Raw genomic sequence first — 19,754 nt, 5'->3', positions numbered from 1 at the left:
AGGTGAGGTGATTGGACTCTTCAGTCTGATAATGCACACAGTTATCACCTTGTGTTGTAAAACAGTTGTCCATAGGCATGTTCTATTTCAGTGTCCAGCCTGTGGACACATTTGCACACCACATTAGTAATAACACAGTACTAAGAAGTAAGGTTCTGAGTGTCTTGACCCTTTAAGAGGGCTGCTAAACCTGAAATGCTCTAATACTTACGCTCATATTCTTGTGAACAGAAATGGCCCATCTGGATACCTACGACAGTCCAAATCTCAACACCCAAGAACTGGTCGATTTGATCGATGTGAGTTCACTCAACCAGAGTTATGTCTGTGTATCTTAAAATATTTGTACGTAAACAATGGAAGGCTTCATCTCTTGCTTTCTCCCTCAACAGCTTTGAAGGCCTGGTGTGTACAGCTCTATATTGTCAATGTGGGATGTGGTCTCTGATGGTTCATGTCCACAAGGTCAAGCAGCATCTGTAGTGAGAGAGACAAAATTAACATTTCAGGGTGATCAGTTCAGATGGAGGGTCACCAACATGAAGTGGTAACTCTGTTCCTCCTTTCACAGATATTGTTAGGCCTGCTGAGTAATTACAGCTTTTGGTTTAGATTTCCAGCATTAGCCGGATTTTTCTCTTTCTGGATCTGGAGATCACAGTAGTTTATGGACGTTCTGCCTCAGCACTTATCCCCATGTTTTGGAGTTGAGCCCTTAATGCAAGGAAACCTTTAGTCCCTCTATAATGGCCAGGAATGCCAGTTGCCCTTTGTGAACTATACCTAATTACTTCAAGTCCAGAGCTGAGAGCTTCGTTTGGTCCCTCTGATCTCCTGCTAACTTGAGCAAAACTTTAGATGTGTCGTAAGCAAGCTCCAGTCTCAGGTGATTTTGTTCCATACCAACGCTGTGGAAGGGAGCTCGTAACTGCAGTATTGTCGGACAGGTTCTATGTGAGGTGTTGTCCTTTGTCTCTCTCTAACTCTCATTGTGTTTTGCATTCCCTCTGTTTCTGATTTTTTAGACTAGACTTACAGTGTGGAAACAGGCCCTTCGGCCCAACAAGTCCACACCGACCCACCGAAGCGCAACCCACCCATACCCCTACATTACCCCTTACCTAACACTACGGGCAATTTAGCATGGCCAATTCACCTGACCCGCACATCTTTGGACTGTGGGAGGAAACCAGAGCACCCGGAGGAAACCCACGCAGACACGGGGAGAACGTGCAAACTCCACACAGTCAGTCGCCTGAGTCGGGAATGGAACCCAGGTCTACAGGCGCTGTGAGGCAGCAGTGCTAACCACTGTGCCACCGTGCCGCCAACCACTGTGCCACCGTGCCGCCACCACTGTGCCACCGTTCTCTTTTGCTGCTTTTATGCTTCTCTTTTTCTCTGTCCTAGTCTTTTTCTATCACTGTCGCATCATAGGAGGTCTCCTTCTCAGTTCTACTCCCAGTGCAACAGTGCACCGTACCAGCTGAAAGACTGTTTAAAATCCCAAGTATTGAGCAAATATTGAATTTCTCAATTCACTTCCCTGGTGAAGAGGCCACAGCTGAAAGCATTGTACTGTTCAGTGTCGTGGCAAGGGTGGCTAATCCTGTGAATGGAAATGTCACACAAATATAATAGAAATGCACTTTTAAATTCAGCTTGATTGGGCTTGAGTCATTCTGGAGTAATGCTGAACCTGACCGGGGAGCAGCTGATGCAGAGAGGAACGTTCACCAGCTTTAAAAATTGAACAAGTGTAATCTCTTTAATGCTTTTCAACAGACTCCAGGATTCAAAGTTTAAGAGAGTGCATGGACAGAAAAGACTTTGCTGTAATGCTGTAATTTGTGGGCGGCACGGTGGCACAGTGGTTAGCACTGCTGCCTCACAGCGCCAGAGACCCGGGTTCAATTCCCGACTCAGGCGACTGACTGTGTGGAGTTTGCACATTCTCCCCGTGTCTGCGTGGGTTTGCTCCGGTTTCCTCCCACAGTCACAAAGATGCGAATTGGCCATGCTAAATTGCCCGTAGTGTTAGGTGTAGGGGTATAGGTGGGTGGCGGGTCGGTGTGGACTTGTTGGGCTGATGTTTAAGTCTAATCACCCCCGACCCAGCTGTATAACATTTTGTAAAGCTCTCATTCCTGTGACTCTGATGCCTTGTGAATTCACATTTCCAACATCTCCCCACTCCCTGCTGCCATTCTCTTCAACCCAGCCTTGGTGACTGGTCCTTCAGCTTGGAGAAAGTGAGGACTGCAGATGCTGGAGATCAGAGTCGAGAGTGTGGTGCTGGAAAAGCACAGCAGGTCAGGCAGCATCCGAGGAGCAGGAGAATCGACGTTTCGGGCATAAGCCCTTCATCAGGAACCCTGTTCCTGGATACTGCCTGAGCTGCTGTGCTTTTCCAGCACTACACTCTGGTCCTTCAGCCTCCCAAGTTCCTCTACCTCCCCAGTTCACTCTCCCCTTTCATTTCTACCCATCCTTTTGTGCCAGGCCACTTTCTTTCAAACTTTGTCTTTTAGCGCAATGTCAAACATTTTGTTTATCCTCTATGCAGCGCTTATAAATGCAAATTATTGGTGAAAAATCCAACCCTAACCAACATGTCTGATTTTCCCCAGGGCCGTGGACCTTCTGGTAAACCCCCAAAGGCACCATCTGAAGAAGACTTTGACAACATTAAACTAATAAGCAATGGGGCATATGGGTAAGTGGGAACATGGATGTTTTATTAATTTATTCTAGGAAAGTACTTATTGTAGTTAACTTCTTTTGAAAGGTCTTGTAATTATAGCCACGAGGTAGTACAGAACTTGGACCTTGCTGAAAAAGATTCAAAGCTTATTGTTTACACTCTTCAGGACAAAGGCGAAAATATCAAATTTCAGTCATAGAGACATAGAGCTGTACAGCATGGATACAGACCATGTAGTCCAATTCATCCATGCCGACCAGATATCGTAAATTAATCTAGTTCTATTTGCCAGCATTTGATCCATATCCCTCTAAACCCTTCCTGTTCATATACCCATCCAGATGGTTTTTAGGTGTTGTAATTGTGCCAGCCCCCACCACTTCCCCTGGCAGTTCATTCTATAAACACACTCTGTGTGAAAACGTTGCCCCTTAAGACCTTTTTAAATATTTTCCATCTCACCTTAAACCTATGCCCTCTACTTTTGGACTCCACACCCTTGAAAATAAAACATTGGCTATTCACCCTATCAATGCCTCTCATGATTTTATAAACCTCTATAAGGTCACCCTCAGTCACCCTCCAGGGAAGAAAGCCACAGTCTATTTAGCCTCTCCCTATAGCTCAAACCCTCCAGTCCTGCCAACATCCTTGTAAATCTTTTCTGCACCTTCTCAAGTTTAACAACATCCCTTCTATGGGAGGAAGACCAGAATTGTACACAGTATTTTAAAAGTGGCCTCATCAATGTCCTGTACAGCCACAACATGATGCCCCAAATCCTGTACTCAATGTTCTGACCAATGAAGGCAAGCATGCTACTCGCCTTCTATACTGCCCTGTCTGCGTGCAACTCCACTTTCAAGGAACAGTGCATCTACACCCCTCGGTCTCCTTGTTTAGCAACACTCCCCATGGCCCTACCATTGAGTGTATAAGTCTTGCCCTGGTTTGCCTTGTCAAAATACACTTAAACTCCATCTGCCATTCCTGGGCCCATTGGCTCACCTGATCTAGATAATCATCTTCACTGTCCACTACATCACCTATTTTGGTGTCACCTGCAAACTTACTAACTGTGCCTCTTGTAACCACATTCAAATAATTCATACCAAATGATGTAAAGCAATTGACCCAGCACTGATCCTTGTGGCACACCATTGATTCCAGGTCTCCTGTCCAAAAGGCAACACTCAATCATCAGCCTCTATCTCCTACCTTCAAGCCAATTTTGTATCCAGTTAGCTAGCTCCCACTGGATCCTATGTGATCTATCCTTTCTAACCAGTCTACCATGTGGAATTTCATCAAACACTTTCCTGAAGTCTATGTAGACAATGTCTACCACTCTGTCTTCATCAAATTTAAAAATCACACAACACCAGATGACAGTCCAACAGGTTCAGTTGGAAGCACTAGCTTTCGGGATGCTGATCCTTGTTGGACTATAACCTGGCGTTGTGTGATTTTTAACTTTGTACACCGGCATCTCCAAATCATCAAACTTCTTTGTCACTTATTCAAAAAATCAAGTTTGTGAGACACGATTTCCCACACACAAAGCCATGTTGACTATCCCTAATCAGCCCTCACCTTTCCAAATGCATGTACATTCTGTCTCTCAGAATCCCCTCTAACAATGTACCTGGCACTAACGTAAGGCTCCTGGCCTATAGTTCTCTGCCTTTGCTTAATTTGAAATCATAGAGACTCTTGAAAAGGTTGGCAACACTATGTTGGAACCAGAGGCTCCTCTAGACAGATTGGAGGATGACGCACAGCAGTGTAGCCACACATGGGACCTGATTCGTGTGGAGTTGGAACAGATGGCACAGGAGTCTTCTCTTTGATGACTTGTGGGTTCTAATTTGTATTATGTGTGGATGATATCCAATTTTTTTTTCTGGAAAAGAATGGGAATTGTGTCTGGAAGGGTTCGCTGATCATTTTCCAAGTCTAGCTCTAGCTGAGCGATTATATTACGGACTAAGAGATCAATAAAAATTAGTCAACATTCACCATCACAGGAGGGGCCCATTCAGCCTGTCCCCTCCCAAAACTGCTTCTGCCATTTAATTAGTAACTGCCCTCAGGTCCATTGAGGGCGGCACGGTGGCACATTGGTTAGCACTGCTGCCTCACAGCGCCAGAGACCCGGGTTCAATTCCCGCCTCAGGCGACTTACTGTGTGGAGTTTGCACGTTCTCCCCGTGTCTGCGTGGGTTTCCTCCGGGTGCTCCGGTTTCCTCCCACAGTCCAAAGATGTGTGGATCAGGTGAAGTGGCCATGCTAAATTGCCTGTAGTGTTAGGTAAGGGGTAAATGTAGGGGTATGGGTGGGTTGCGCTTCGGCGGGTTGGTGTGGACTTGTTGGGCCGAAGGGCCTGTTTCCACACTGTAAGTAATCTAATCTAAACCATTACTGAACCATTTATTTGAATGATATGAACAAAAAGTACATGTGCCCTGGCAGGAAATTAGTCAGAGGATCTTTAACATACTAAAAGAGGTCAGTTCGCCCATCGGGTACATACTCTGGAGAGTAACCCATTCCCCGGCTCTGTCCTTGAAGCCCCTGCAAGTTTGCTTACCTTAAGCTCCCATCCAGTTTCATTTTGAAATCATTTAGTGTCACCAAGTGCCAGGCCATTGCTGTTGACTGCAGCTCTTGTCCAGGACCTTAAATCCATTGCCCCTAACTCCTGAACCATCAGCTAATGGGAACAGCTTTCATAAAATCATACAGCACGGAAATAGACCCTTTGGTCCAACCAGTCCATACCAACCATAATTCTAAACTAAATTGGTCCACCCTGCCCTCGCTTGGCCCATATCCCTCCAAATGTTTCTTATTCATGTACTTATCTAAATGTCTTTTAAATATTATAACTGTACACTTATCCACCACTTCCACTGGAAGTTCATTCTACACACAAACTACTCTCTGTGTAAAACAAATTGCCCTTGATGATTTTTAAAAAGCTGTCTTCTCTCCCCTTAAAGAATATGTCCCTTAGTCTTGAAAACCCCCACCTCATGGAAAAGGCATCTGCCAATAACCCTATCTGTATCCCTCATGATTTTATTAGCCTCTATAAGTGCACTCCTCAACCTCCTACCTTCCAGTGAAACAAGTCCCAGCCTATTCAGCCTCTCCCCATATCTCAAACCCTCGATTCCCAGCAACTATCCTGGTGAATCTCCTCTGAACCCACTTCAGCTTAATAATATCCTTCCTATAGCAGGGTAACCAGAACTGGACACAGTACTCCAGAACAGGCCTCACCTCAACATAACTTACCAAAACAATGTGGTTTAATTTAATAAGACTTTAAATAGACGCAAAACTAAACAACCCGACTTCGAGTTGAAACTGTTGTTTGAAATGATTGGGTACTTGCTTTGTTCCAGTGCTGTTTACTTGGTGAGGCACAGAGAGACAAGACAGCGATTTGCCATGAAGAAGATAAACAAACAGAACCTAATACTTCGAAACCAGATCCAGCAGGCATTTGTGGAGCGTGATATCCTCACCTTTGCAGAGAATCCTTTCGTAGTCAGTATGTTCTGCTCTTTCGAGACCAGACGGCATCTCTGCATGGTCATGGAATATGTGGAAGGTGAGTGACAAGTCAGCCAGCCCACCGCCACATCTCTAATCTTTGGGACTCGCGCAGTCTAAAAGGGAAAGTGTGGTGGAAGACAAACACTCAAGCAATTGTATTAATATTAATAAAGGGGTAAATACTTTTATTGGGAATGCATAAAAATTAGGATTTCGTAAACCTACAATTGCTTAAAAGATTGTTGGTTTTGGGTAGGGAGGGTTGTTATTCTGAGTGTATGGAATTGATAGGCCAAACATCCTTTTTCACCAAAGGATTTTCTAAACAAGGGGTCCACCAATGGATTGCCAGGGGAGTGGCTGTTTTCCCTGCAGGAGGAAAAGAGGTGGGGTCTAGGACCCTGGAAACAGTCCTGAGCTCCCATTTCCCTGGATCTGCCAAAGCAAATGTTGACGTAACTGATCCAACTCTAAATGTAAGTAAATAGAATATAGTGTAAAAGCAGGCCATTCAGCCCATCAAGTCCTCACCAACCTTCCAAAGAGCATCCCACCTAAAACCACCCCAGTACCCAATCCCTGTAACCCTGTATTTCCAATGGCTAACCCACCTAGCCTGCACATCCCTGATACTGTGGGCAATTTAGCATGGCCAACCCACCTTGGGACAGAGGGAGGAAACCGGAGCACCCACAGGAAACTCACGCAGACACAGGGAGAAAGTGCAAACTCCACACACACAGGTTGGGATTGAATCCAGCTTCCTGGCGCTCCAAGTTCCTGGTACGTACCACTGAGCCACCATGCCACCCATGACAATATACCTTCTGCGTGCACAGTGCACTAAAGTTCAACTAGATTGACTCTTCTGCCCACCACCTCAACCTTTGTGAGAGAAATCTTATGGTTTACATAGGAATTAAAAATTCCACTGTGATTCAGCTTATGTAATCAATGCAGTTTATGTAATTAGAGTGTGGCCAGGCAGTGTAAACTGCAAAGTTATTGAATATTGATATCACTCAGTATCCACCATCCAGGGCTTATTCATGCAAGTATGTGATATTAACTTTCAGTTGTTGCACCAATCGCAACCTGGGATGTATTGGGTCTGTAACAAAGGAATAGGCTATTCAGCCCCTCTAACCTGTTCCATTTCTCGACTTGATCAAGATCTTAACCAGTTTTGATTCCATATTCCTGACTATGTTTAAAAAAAATATCAGCCCTGGGTATGAAAGTTTTGATTGTATGGGGTGGGAGTAAGGGGGACCAAAAAAGTTTTAATTCCCATTATCCTTTGTATGTTGGAAGGCTTTCTGACTTCACTCTTGAACAGACTTGTTCAAATTTGAGAGATATACCCTTTATTCAGGACTACCATCAGAGGGGTGTAATGATCAGATCATTTGGGTTTTAGTGATGTTGATTGAGGGATAAATATGGATCGGGACACCAGGAAGAATTCCTCTGCTCTTCAAAACCGTTTTACAGTCGCTTGAGATGGAAACTGTCAAATTAATTTCCTCCTTCTCCCAATGCTGTACTCCGGACCTTCAGCGATCATCGCTCTCTAACATTCATCTTCTTGGATAGCGTCCAACATCTTGGCGTTTTTCTCAAATCTGATATCTCTTGTGCTTCTTAAACTGTCAGTCTGTTTCCTTCTTTGTCTCCCTCTTGCTCTGCTACACTTAGTGTTACCAGTTACTCCCAGCTGGTCTAGTTTCTCGCTCCTAAATACATCGCCCGTAACTGTCAATCAAAGCTCAAAAATATCGCTCCTTGAAATCATAGAGTCGTACAGCACGGAAACCATGACTTCTGTCCAACTCGTCCACACTGACCAGACATCCCAATCTGACCTAGTTCCATTTGCCAGCATCCCTCTAAACCCTTCCTAATCATATACTCAGCCAGATGCATTTTAAATGTTGTAATTGTACCAACCTCCACCACTTCCTCTGGCAGTTTGTTCCATACACGCATCACCCTTTGCGTAAAAAGGTTACCCTAGGTCCTTTTAAAATCTTTCCCCTCTCACCTTAAACATGTGCCCTCTAGTTTTGAACTCTACTGTCTGAGAAAAAAGACCCTGTCTATTTATCCTATCAAGGTCCCTCATGATTTGAGGAAATACAGTCTATGCTACCTGTTGTTGTAACTCCAATCTTTTACCAATTTATTTATTGCAGGAGGTGACTGTGCAACATTGCTGAAAAATATTGGCGCGTTGCCTGTGGACCTGGCTCAGATGTATTTTGCTGAAACTGTTTTGGCTTTGGAATATTTACATAATTATGGTATTGTCCATCGGGATCTAAAACCTGACAAGTAAGTTTGAAATATCATTCCTGTCATGGTGAAGTTTACTTTAAGGTTAATATTAACCAGGTTTTGTTTAACTAAACGGGTCATGTATTTAACGGGAAACACCCTATGTGCGTGAAAACCATAGGAGCAGAATTAGGCCATTTGGCCCACTTGGCTCTACCATTCAATCACGGCTGAGATGTTTCTCAACCCCATTCTCCTGCTTTCTCCCCATAACCCTTAATCTGCCTACCAATAAAAAAACTACCTATCTCTATCTTAAATACACTCAATGACTTGGCTTCCACAGCCTGCTCTGGCAATGAGTTCCACAGATTCACCAACCTCTGGCTGAAGAAATTCCTCCTCATCTCAGTTCTAAAGGGTTGTCCCTTCACCCTGAGGCTGAATCCTTGGGTCCTAGTCTCTCCTACTCATGGAAACATCTTCTCCATGTTCACTGTATCCAGGCCTCTCAGTATTCTGTAAGTTTTAATAAAATTCCCCCTCATCATTCTAAAGTCCATTGAATACATGCCCAGAGTCCTCAACTGCTCCTTATATGATAAGCTCCTCACCTTTGGGAATATTCTTATAAACTTCCTCTGGGCTCTCTCCAAGGTCATTGCATCCTTCCTTAGATACAGGATACATGAACATCTACTAGCCACAAAATGACATGACCCTCTCTCACTAGTATCCTTACATACAGATGAGGAAGGACACCACTTCGACTGGGACATCACATCCATCCTAGGACAAGTCAAACAGAGACACATCCATCCTAGGACAAGCCAAACAGAGACATGCATAAGAATTCCTTGAAGCATGGCATTCCAACCGGAACTCTATCAACAAACACATCGAGTTAGACCCCTTCTACCACTCTGCTGAGAAAAAGTACAGGAAATGAAATCACCACAGGAAATGACATCACCAGCCCAAAGAAACCCAAACATATAAATAGAAAGCAGGAATTATCATCAGTGCTTTACCCGGAGGCCCACTGAAAATGTTACCTAGTATGGTGACGAAACATCTGGAAATGAAACTTCCAGCTCAGCGAACAAACCTACATCCAGAACGTCAACAGAATGACAAATCTTCTCAAAACTCCCTTTGTGCCTCCTAATGTCGTCAACACTCCCTGTGTCCTTTGTATCATCTGGAAACCTAGCAAGAATGCCCTCAGTTCCTTCGTCCAAATTGTTAATGCATAATAGTTGTGGTGCCACCACTGACCCCACTTCTATCCTGAAAAAGACCACTTTATCCCTACTCTCTGTCTTCTGTTAGTCAGCCAATCCTCTATCCATGTCAGTACCTTACCCCTAACAGCAAGGGCTCTTATTTTATTTAGCAGCCTCCTGTGTGGCCCCTTGCCAAAAGCCTTCTGATAATCCAAATAAATCACATCCAATGGCTCTTCTTTGTCTAACTTGCTCATTAACTCATCAAAGAATGCTATCAGATTCATATGGCATCACCTCCCTTTGATGAAGTAGTGCTGACTCAGCCCTATTTTACCATGCACTTCCACGTTTTCTGCAATCTTATCCTCAATAATGCTCATTAAAATATATCACCAACGACTGAGTTCAGGCTAACCGGCCTACAGCTTCCTGTGGTGCTGATTAATATCTGGTACATTGCTATGAGCAACAACAAGGGAAAGATCACTGAAGCTTTAAAAAATTGCCATTCATCTTTGCACACCTTTGTTCATTAGATTGTGGATATTGTTTTTGGGGGGAGGAGTCATTGTGGGATATGAGACAGGCAGTTCGACTGGGTGGAGAAGTTAAAGATGAGAAATCACATGACATAACCTCCAGGAACATGTCCAGCTTGAGCTGACAACGATAACCATGTCCTCATTGAGTCACTGAGTCACTGTAGGTAATTGTCCATTTATATTTTGATGAACGTAGAGAGATACTCATGACCTTTTTGACTTCCCAAAAAATTCTAATGAGCTTCCAATACGTTCATCTCAAGACCAGAAATGAATAAGACACAAAACCAGTTGTCATCAGCTCACTTGCTAGACTCTCCGTGTGCTTTATTAAACCACTTGCTCTGTTCTTTTTTGTTTGACAGTCTCTTGATAACGTCAATGGGGCACATTAAGCTAACAGACTTCGGCCTCTCAAAGATTGGTCTTATGAGTCTCACCACCAACCTCTATGAGGGTCACATTGAGAAGGATGCCCGGGAATTCCTGGACAAGCAGGTCAGGAAATACGATACTTGCTTTTCCTTATTTGCCCGAATCAGGATGAGGAATTTTAGTCTTGCCCTGTGAAAGATACTTTCCACTGATGACGCATTCATCTCAGCTACAAATAAAAGCAAAATACTATGGATGCTGGAAATCTGAAAAAAAAACACCGAATGCTGGAGAAACTCAGCAGGTCTGGCAGCATCTGTGGAGAGGGAAAAAAAAGTTTCACATTAAATATGACTTTTCATCAGAACTGAATTTATAACCATATTGCTTTATGACCATCACCTGTGAACAAAGGAGTTCTCCAGCATCCCCTGTGTTTGTTTCAGCTCAGATACATCTTGGCTGTATGTTGAGTAGAACTCCCTCAAGTTACTGTCAGCAAACTCTTTCATTGATCTAAACTTTAGATGAGAGTATCTGAATAAAATCGTCAAATTCCTATCCATCTACTCTTTGTGAGCTTTCTAGATTGGTGTGGGATTGTCTCAAATTTTGCGTGATAGAAACTGGGATGTGATTGTGTAAAAGCACTGTACTAGAATCCTCAAACTCATCAGTGAACCAGGACCAGATTCAAACTAAATCCTAAGGATGAAAAGGTAGTGACATACTGTGGTGACATGAGCACAAAATCTAGACAATGTTTTCAGTAGGACATTGAGGGAATACTGCAGTGTCAGAAGTACCCTTCAAATTAGGCATGAAACCTTGGTTCCTTCCACTCTCTCAGGTGGACATGAATGATCACCCAGCATCATTTCTGGCCAATTGACTACCTTTTGCCAAAATCATTATCGAGAGCCATAATCAGTTTGGCATTTGTGGGAGCTGGCTGTAGGCAAATTGGCTGCAGTATTTTGTCCATTTTATGACAATGACTGTTCTTCAGAAGTACTTCATTGACAGGAAGGCAGTTTGGGGGGGCATCCTGAATTTGGGACAGACCCGTTTTAAACACAAGTGCTTTAATGCTTTACATCATTCAGATAGCTCCCTCCGTTGGTGTGATGGTCCATTGAAAGCTGTCCTTAGACTCGGTGTTGGATTGATACAGTGAAGGGGACAGCTGTGCAATTTTTTTACAACATACTTGAGCAGTGACAAATCCATAACCAAGACTGATAGCTTTTCTGCTCCCGTGCTCCCTCTTTTAATTATGTTCTAACCACTGACTGCCACAATCCTCTATCAATCTGGCACTGACTCCATATGAGCCGGTCTCGGGAGCAATCAGCAGTATTACTATCTCAGCCATGACATTGCAAAAATTGATTTGGACAGATTTTAGGTTCAGTGAACAGAGACGAATATCAGTTTGGAAAATCATTAAAAATAATTCAGAAGCATTTCAGAAAGAAAAACTGAGTAACGCTGTGTATTTAATATTTCTTGGGACGTGAGGGGTTTGCTGGCTGGGCCAGCATTTATTACCCCTTTTTATCTGTTTTGGAGAAGATGGGGTGTTGAGCTGCCTTCTTGAACCACTGCAGTGCATGGAGCACATGTAACACCCACAATGGGTTGGGGGTGGGTATAAGATAGAAATGCCATGCCATTTTTCTTGTGTTTTATTATTTTACTTAGTAATGGCTTTTGTGAGTGATATTGATATCTTTCAATTATTTCTTGGCACCTGTAGAAGCAATTGCACAAGAATCGTACAGATTCGGCCCATTGAATCTGTTCTGGCAAAAGTAGGCAACTAGCTACACTAGTCCACATTCCCATACTTGGCCCATTGCCTTGAATGCTATGACATTTCAAGTGCTCACTGAAGTACTTTTTAAATGTTGTGAGATTACCTGTCTCAGCTACCCTTCCAGGCAGTGCATTGTAGACCCCCACTACCCTCTGGGTTTTTTCTCAAGTCCCTTCTAAACTTTCTGCCTTTCACTTTAGCATTGTGCCCCCTTGTTCCTGACCCTTTGACTAAGAATAACAGCTGCTTTCTGTCCTTCATAGTTTTATACACCTCAATCACATCCTCCCTCAACCCTCTCTGCTCCAAAGAAAACAGCCTGAAATTCTCTTAATGCTGAAATTCTCAATCCCAGACACTATCCTGGTGAATCTCTCAGCTCTTATAATCTATGCCTGCGCTGATAAAGGCAAGCATCCCACATACCTTCTTAACTACCCCATTAACTTGTCCTGTCGCCTTCAGGCATCTTTGGACCATCAGTCAAAGACCCCTCTTTTCCTCTGAGCTTCCTAGTGTTCTGCCATTCATTGAGTACCTCCTTGTTTTGATATGTCTTCCAAATGGCTTCACTTCACAATTATCAGGGTTAAATTCCATCTGCCAATGATCTGACCAATACATTTATATTTTCACTGTCAACCACACATCCAATCTCTGTGTTATCTGCAAACCTAATTATCATCCTCCTACATTCTAATACTTTGATTGGGAAACTGATGGAATGAGGTTTTATCACACAACTGATTTTATTGTGCCAACAGGAGGAGTTATTGTAGAAAGTCAGTCATCCTACTCTATTCCTTTCAATCATGTTGCATCCCACCCTGACTGAAATTTCTCAATAAAACTCCCAATTCTCTGATTCTCTGGCTCCATTGCAAAATGATCCATGCAATGATAGAGTCATAGATTCATAGAGATGTACAACACAGAAACAGACACTTCGGTCCAACTCGTCCGGATATCCCAACCCAATCTAGTCCCACCTGCCAGCACCCGACCCATATCCCTCCAAACCCTTCCTATTCATATGCCCATCCAGATGCCTTTTAAATGTTGCAATTGTACTAGCCTCCACCACTTCCTCTGGCAGCGTATTCCATACACATATCACCCTCTACATGAAAAGGTTGCCCCTAAGGTCTCTTTTATATCTTTCCCCTCTCACCTTAAACCTATGCCCTCTAGTTCTGGACTTCCCACCCCAGGGAAAAGACCTTGTCTATTTATCCTCTCCACACCCCTCATAATTTTATAAACCTCTATTAATTCTCCCCTCAGCCTCTGACGCTCCGGGAAAACAGCCCCAGCCGAGTCAACTTCTCCCTGTAGCTCAAACCCTCCAACCCTGGCAACATCCTTGTAAATCTTTTCTGAACCCTGTCAAGTTTCACAACATTGTTCTGACAGGAAGGAGACCAGAATTGCACGCAATATTCCAACAGTGGCTGACTCGTTTATTTATTAACAAGACACTGAAATTGGAAAATGAGGCAATTGAAAATGGCATCATCCTGCAATTAGGTAATTAAATAGGCTACAGTATTACCAGAAGATTGTCTATACTTTGTACAGATCTTTCACATGTTCTTTCTTGGTGAAGAACAGATTGAACATTGAGGTGTTAAGCTCCCAACAACATGCTGTTAATCCATCAGCTTTGTAAATTATTTTTGCATCTGTCCATTAGTTTTTTGTGATTTAGTTTTAAGTGTCGGCTTTGGAAGGATTGTTGTCTCTGACTCGCAACGTTCCTGGTTTAAATTCCACTCCAATCCCTGAAGTCAAGAGTCAAGGCTGATGCTTTGGTGCACTACCCAGGAAATGCTGCACTGTGAGGGTGCTGTCTTTTAGATGTCATGGTAAACTGAGGTCCTATCCAGTGAGTTAATTGTTTATAATTCCGTGGTCCTATTTCGAAGAAGAGCATGTGCAGTACCCCTGCTGTCCTCACTGATGTTTATTCATCAAGAAACAGCAGAAAAGCAGGAATAAATATAAAATACCGCAGATGCTGCAGATCTGAAACAATACTGGAGAAACTCAGCAGGTCTGGCAGCATCTGTGGAGAGAGAAACAGAGTTAACGTTTTGGTTCTTCTTCAGAAATTTACTGGACTTGGAACATTAATTCTGTTTCTCTGTCCACAACTGACAGGCCTGCTGAGTTTCTCCAGCAATCTCTGTGTTTGTTTTCGAAAAGCAGGTGAACTGATGGTCTGTTTCTGGAGGTTATTGTGTGTGAATTGGCTGCCATGTTTCCTACATTACAAAAATACTTCAAAGTTTAGAAATGTTGATAACTAAAGATATATAAATGCAAGTCTGTGTTTCTTTTTGTGCGCTTGGAAATGTAAATTTCATTGTCTGTGTAGCTTTTCACCATTTACAACATACTATACAATCTATCAATGTTAGGTCCATAGTATATGACTTCATACTGAACTCCATCTGCTCATAGATAATTATACTCGGAGCTGAAGTGTACTGGGAATTAAAGCGTACGAGGCAAACAATAATCCTGGAATTAAATAAACTATCTTGGCTGATTATCCTCATAAGACCTTCAATTATGTTGCTTCTCCACCCCAAGTATTCATAGCAAGTTGCTTTTAATTTAGAACGACGTCCCTAGACCCATCACAAACAGGTCAGAAAAATGGGCACTGAGCTAAAGAAGTTGACATGAAGGCAAATACTGAAAGGCTTGGCCAATTGACTAAGGAAGGCCTTAATGGAAGAGACTGAGATGGAAAGGTGGAGAGGTTTAGAGAAGAGAGTGGGGCTTTATAGCTGAATGTACAACTGCCAATGGTAGAGTGAGATGAGACAGTATTGGGGATTAAGGGAAAGCTTTGCAAAAACAGTGCAAAATAGCTGATTTCGAGACTTCCTGAAATGGAGTGTTTTGTTGCAGGTGTGTGGTACTCCAGAGTACATTGCCCCAGAGGTCATCGTGCGACAGGGGTATGGAAAGCCGGTCGACTGGTGGGCAATGGGCATCATACTGTACGAATTCCTGGTGGGATGTGTTCCTTTTTTTGGTGACACACCTGAGGAGTTGTTCGGCCAAGTCATCAGCGGTAGGTTTGGAATCCAGTCAGATCTATCGACCCTCCCTCGATGTTTGTGCTTATGCTGCATTGTACAGTCTTGGGCAAGGACGTTCAAACTGTGGTCATTCGAACCTGGCAATAACACAGCGGTTGAAGTTCAGGCCACTCAATGATTATCTCTTGGTTGGTTTGAACTGTGACTGTGGGAGGGAGTTAGATTCAGATTAGGTTGTTCTTGGCATTGTTCCCCTAAGGATTAACAAATGCCTATTCAGAACACCGACATTTCTTAATATCCAGGAATGTGTGCACATGGAAGGAAAAAACAGATCTCCATTTTATTTATTAAGGCAAAAATATTCCTGGCCTAAGGTGAAAACATAAATTGCCTGTCCAAAAATTGGTTAAATATGCTTGATCTAATGATTCAGTTGTTTTAAAGTTCTGGAGATGAGTAATTGGGTCTGGCAGTAATTTAGTGGGTGTTGGTCTTAAGGTGCTAGCATTGGAGAGTAAGCCACCTCTTCACACACAGGCTGTTGCTAACATGAAGGACCCTCCTTCTCAATCTCTCCCCTTGCCTGAGGCTTGGTGACCCTCAGGTTAAACTTCCACCAGTCATCTCTACGATCCTCTGAAACTATGGTAACTTAACTTTAATTAAATCCCCCCCAAAAAAAAATAAATTGCAAAAACAGAAACCCAAACCCTGTTGCATTGTTACAGGGCTCACAAGCGAATGATGTCAAATTCCATTGTAAACCTGCTTAGCATTTTGTTGCTGTACACTTGAAAAGACAAATGCAATCAGGAGGTAAATGAAAAATTGGTAATTTCCAGCAGTTAATGGACAACAAACATTTTTGAAGATCTTTCAGGCCTGAATTCCTACAGTTAATTAGTGGAACAAGAAACTTGTGACATGACGTACTGTACCCCATGGAAAAGTCATTGTTCCTTCGCAAAGGGTGAAAGGAAAGGCTGATAGGTATAGAGAAGGCTGGATGATTAAAGAAATTGAGGGTTTGATTAAGAAAAGGAAGGGAGCGTATGTCAGGTATAGACAGGATAGATCAAGTGAATCCTTAGAAGAGTATAAAGGCAGTAGGAGTATACTTAAGAGGGAAATCAGGAGGGCAAAATGGGGACATGAGGTAGCTTTGGCAAATAGAGCTAAGGAGAATCCAAACGGACTTTACAAATACATTAAGGACAAAAGGGTAACTAGGGAGAGATAGGGCCCCTCAAAGATCAGCAAGGCAGCCTTCGTATGAAGCTGCAGGAGATGGGAAGGATATTAAATAAGAATTTTGCATTGGTGTTTACTGTGGAAAAGGACATAGATATAGATTTTGGGAAATAGATGGTGACATTTTGAAAAATGTCCATATTACAGTGGAGGAAGTGCTGGATGTCTTGAAACCCATAAACGTGGATAAATCCCCCAGGACCTGATCAGGTATACTCTAGAGCTCTGTGGGAATCTAGGGAAGTGATTGTTAGGCCACTTGCTAAGATATTTGTATCATCGATAGTCACAGGTGAGATTTTGGAAGACTGAGGTTGGCTAATGTGGTGCTACTGTTTAAGAAAGGTGGTAAGGACAAGCCAAGGAACTATAGACCAGTGAGCCTGACCTCAGTGGTGGGCAAGTTGTTGGAGGGAATCCTGAGGGACAGGATGTCCATGTATTTGGAAAGGCAAGGACTGATTAGGGATAGTCAATATGGCTTTGTGCTTGGGAAATCATGTCTCACAAACTTGATTGAGTTTTTTGAAAATGTAACAAAGAGGACTGATGAGGGCAGAGCAGTCAACTTGATCTATATAGACTTCAGTAAGGCGTTCGACAAGGTTCCCCTTGGGAGACTGATTGGCAAGGTTAGATCTCATGGAATACAGGGAGAACTAGCCATTTGAATACAGAATTGGACTGAAAATGTGTTGCTGGTTAAAGCGCAGCAGGTCAGGCAGCATCCAAGGAACAGGAAATTCGACGTTTCATCCTGATGAAGGGCTTTTGCCCGAAACGTCGAATTTCCTGTTCCTTGGATGCTGCCTGACCTGCTGCGTTTTAAGCAGCAACACATTTTCAGCTCTGATCTCCAGCATCTGCAGACCTCACTTTTTACTCGAATACAGAATTGGGTCAAAGTTAGAAGATAGAGGGTGGTGGTGGAGATTTGTTCTTCAGATTGGAGGCCTTTGACCAGTGGAGTGCCACAAGGATCAGTGCTGGGCCCTCTACTTTTTGTTATTTATATAAATATTTTGGATGTGAGCTTAATAGGTATAGTTAGTATGTTTGCAGAAGACATCAAAATTGGAGGTGTAGTAGATAGCAAGAAGGTTACCTCAGAGTACAATGGAATCTTTATCAGATGGGCCAATGGGCTGAGGAGTGGCAGATGGAGTTTAATTCAGATAAATGTGAGGTGATGCATTTTGGGAAAGCAAATCTTAGCAGCACTTACACACTTAATAGTAAGGTCCTGGGAAGTGTTGCTGAACAAAGAGACCTTGGAGTGCAGGTTCATAGCTCCTTGAAAGTAGTCACAGGTAGGTAGGATAGTGAAGAAGGTGTTTGGTATTCTTTCCTTTATTGGTCAGAGTACTGACTACAGGAGTTGGGAGGTCATGTTACAGCTGTACAGGACATTGGTTAGGCCACTGTTGGAATATTGCGTGCAATTCTGGTCTCCTTCCTATCGGAAGGATGTTGTGAAACTTGAAAGGGTTCAGAAAAGATTTACAAAAATGTTGCCAGGGTTGGAGGATTTGATCTATAGGGAGAGATTGAATAGGCTGGGGCTGTTTTCCCTGGTGTGTCTGAGGCTGAGGGGTGGCCTTATAGAGGTTTATAAAATGATGAGGGCAGAGATAGGATAAATAGACAAGGTATTTTCCCTGGGATGGGGAAGTCCAGAACTAGAGAGCATAAGTTTAGGGTGAGAGGGGAAAGATATAAAAGAAACCTAAGGGGCAACTTTTTCACACAGAGAATGGTACGTGTATGGAATGAGCTGCAGGGGAAGTGGTGAGGCTGGTACAATTGCAACATTTAAGAGGCATCTGGATGGGTATATGAATAGGAAGGGTTTGGAGGGATAAGGGCTGGTGGGACTAGATTGGGTTGGGATATCTGGTCGGCATGGATGAGCTGGACTGAAGGGTCTGTATCCATGCTGTACATCTCTCAGACTCTAAATCCTGGGAAGGAGGATGCTACGTATAGTGAAGCAGAATAACTCTGGGCAATATAATAATCTGAAATAAAAGAGAAAGGGCAGGAAATGCTCAGCACACCTGGGAACCTGTGGCGGGAGAAACAGCATTAATGTTTCAGGCCGATGATCTTCCATCAGAGTGTTTTAAAAGATCAGAGAGGTATTTGGTACAGGTGGCAGTAAAAGGGGGCAGCTGGACTTCCCAAAGTCGGGGGTCCGCAATGGGTCCACAAGCTGAAATTTGGGATGATGCGTCAATAACGGAAGCTTTGGAGTTTTCACTGAACTACATCAGCAGTGTTCCTGATCTAACAGGCACCTGCTCTCTCAGCCCCTGCCCCACTCTGACAGGTCCCTACCCAACATCCACAGGTGCCCACCCAGCACCCAAGAGTCCCCACCCAGCACCCACAGGTCCCTACACAACATTCATAGGTCCCTACCCACCATCCACAGGTCCCCACCCAGCACCCACAGGTCCCCACCCAATGTCCACAGGTCCCCACCAGCACCACACTGCCCCTGTCTCAGACCTTATCCCTCCACCCCACATTGTGCAAGCACAACACTCCACTGCTGCCTCCGGAGCCCTGCTCTCAATGGTCTCGGGCTGAGGACTTATGACAATTGTCAAAGCTCAAAATGGGGTCATGGTGGGCAAAAAGTTTGGGAATCACTGGGGTGAGGGGAGGGGGTTAAGGACAAAAGGAATGCTCTGTGATGTTTGAAAGGAGAAAATGATGGATGAAAATCAGGGTACTTCAATAGTTACCTTCACCACAGTTCCAAAGAAATTTTTTTTTCCGTAAAAGGACAATTGCTGAATTAGAAATAGAGTGCTGACATTATAATGGATTGAGAGGCTTCAAGTGGGATTTGGGGAAAATGGTCACAAATATTTTAGCAAAAAGTAATAATACAAAGGCCATTAGTGGCAAACTATATACCTTTCTGATTTC

General features: G+C 43.4%; 1 protein-coding gene across 1 annotated transcript in view; it reads left to right on the top strand.

Moving 5' to 3' along the window:
• The window catches only part of LOC132835858 (microtubule-associated serine/threonine-protein kinase 1-like), a 107,884-nt gene that overhangs the window by 65,825 nt on the left and 22,305 nt on the right, over window positions 1–19,754 (top strand). The window contains exons 10-15 of the mRNA XM_060854953.1: window positions 232–299; window positions 2,631–2,716; window positions 6,115–6,323; window positions 8,464–8,602; window positions 10,682–10,814; window positions 15,430–15,595. Of these exons, the coding sequence (XP_060710936.1) occupies window positions 232–299; window positions 2,631–2,716; window positions 6,115–6,323; window positions 8,464–8,602; window positions 10,682–10,814; window positions 15,430–15,595 (801 nt within the window). The remainder of the gene's footprint in view (window positions 1–231; window positions 300–2,630; window positions 2,717–6,114; window positions 6,324–8,463; window positions 8,603–10,681; window positions 10,815–15,429; window positions 15,596–19,754) is intronic.

Source organism: Hemiscyllium ocellatum, chromosome 45 (genome assembly GCF_020745735.1).
Source record: "Hemiscyllium ocellatum isolate sHemOce1 chromosome 45, sHemOce1.pat.X.cur, whole genome shotgun sequence".
Lineage (NCBI taxonomy): Eukaryota > Metazoa > Chordata > Chondrichthyes > Orectolobiformes > Hemiscylliidae > Hemiscyllium > Hemiscyllium ocellatum.
The sequence above is the reverse complement of the archived record's forward strand: the minus strand, read 5'-3'. Positions and strand labels throughout refer to the sequence as shown.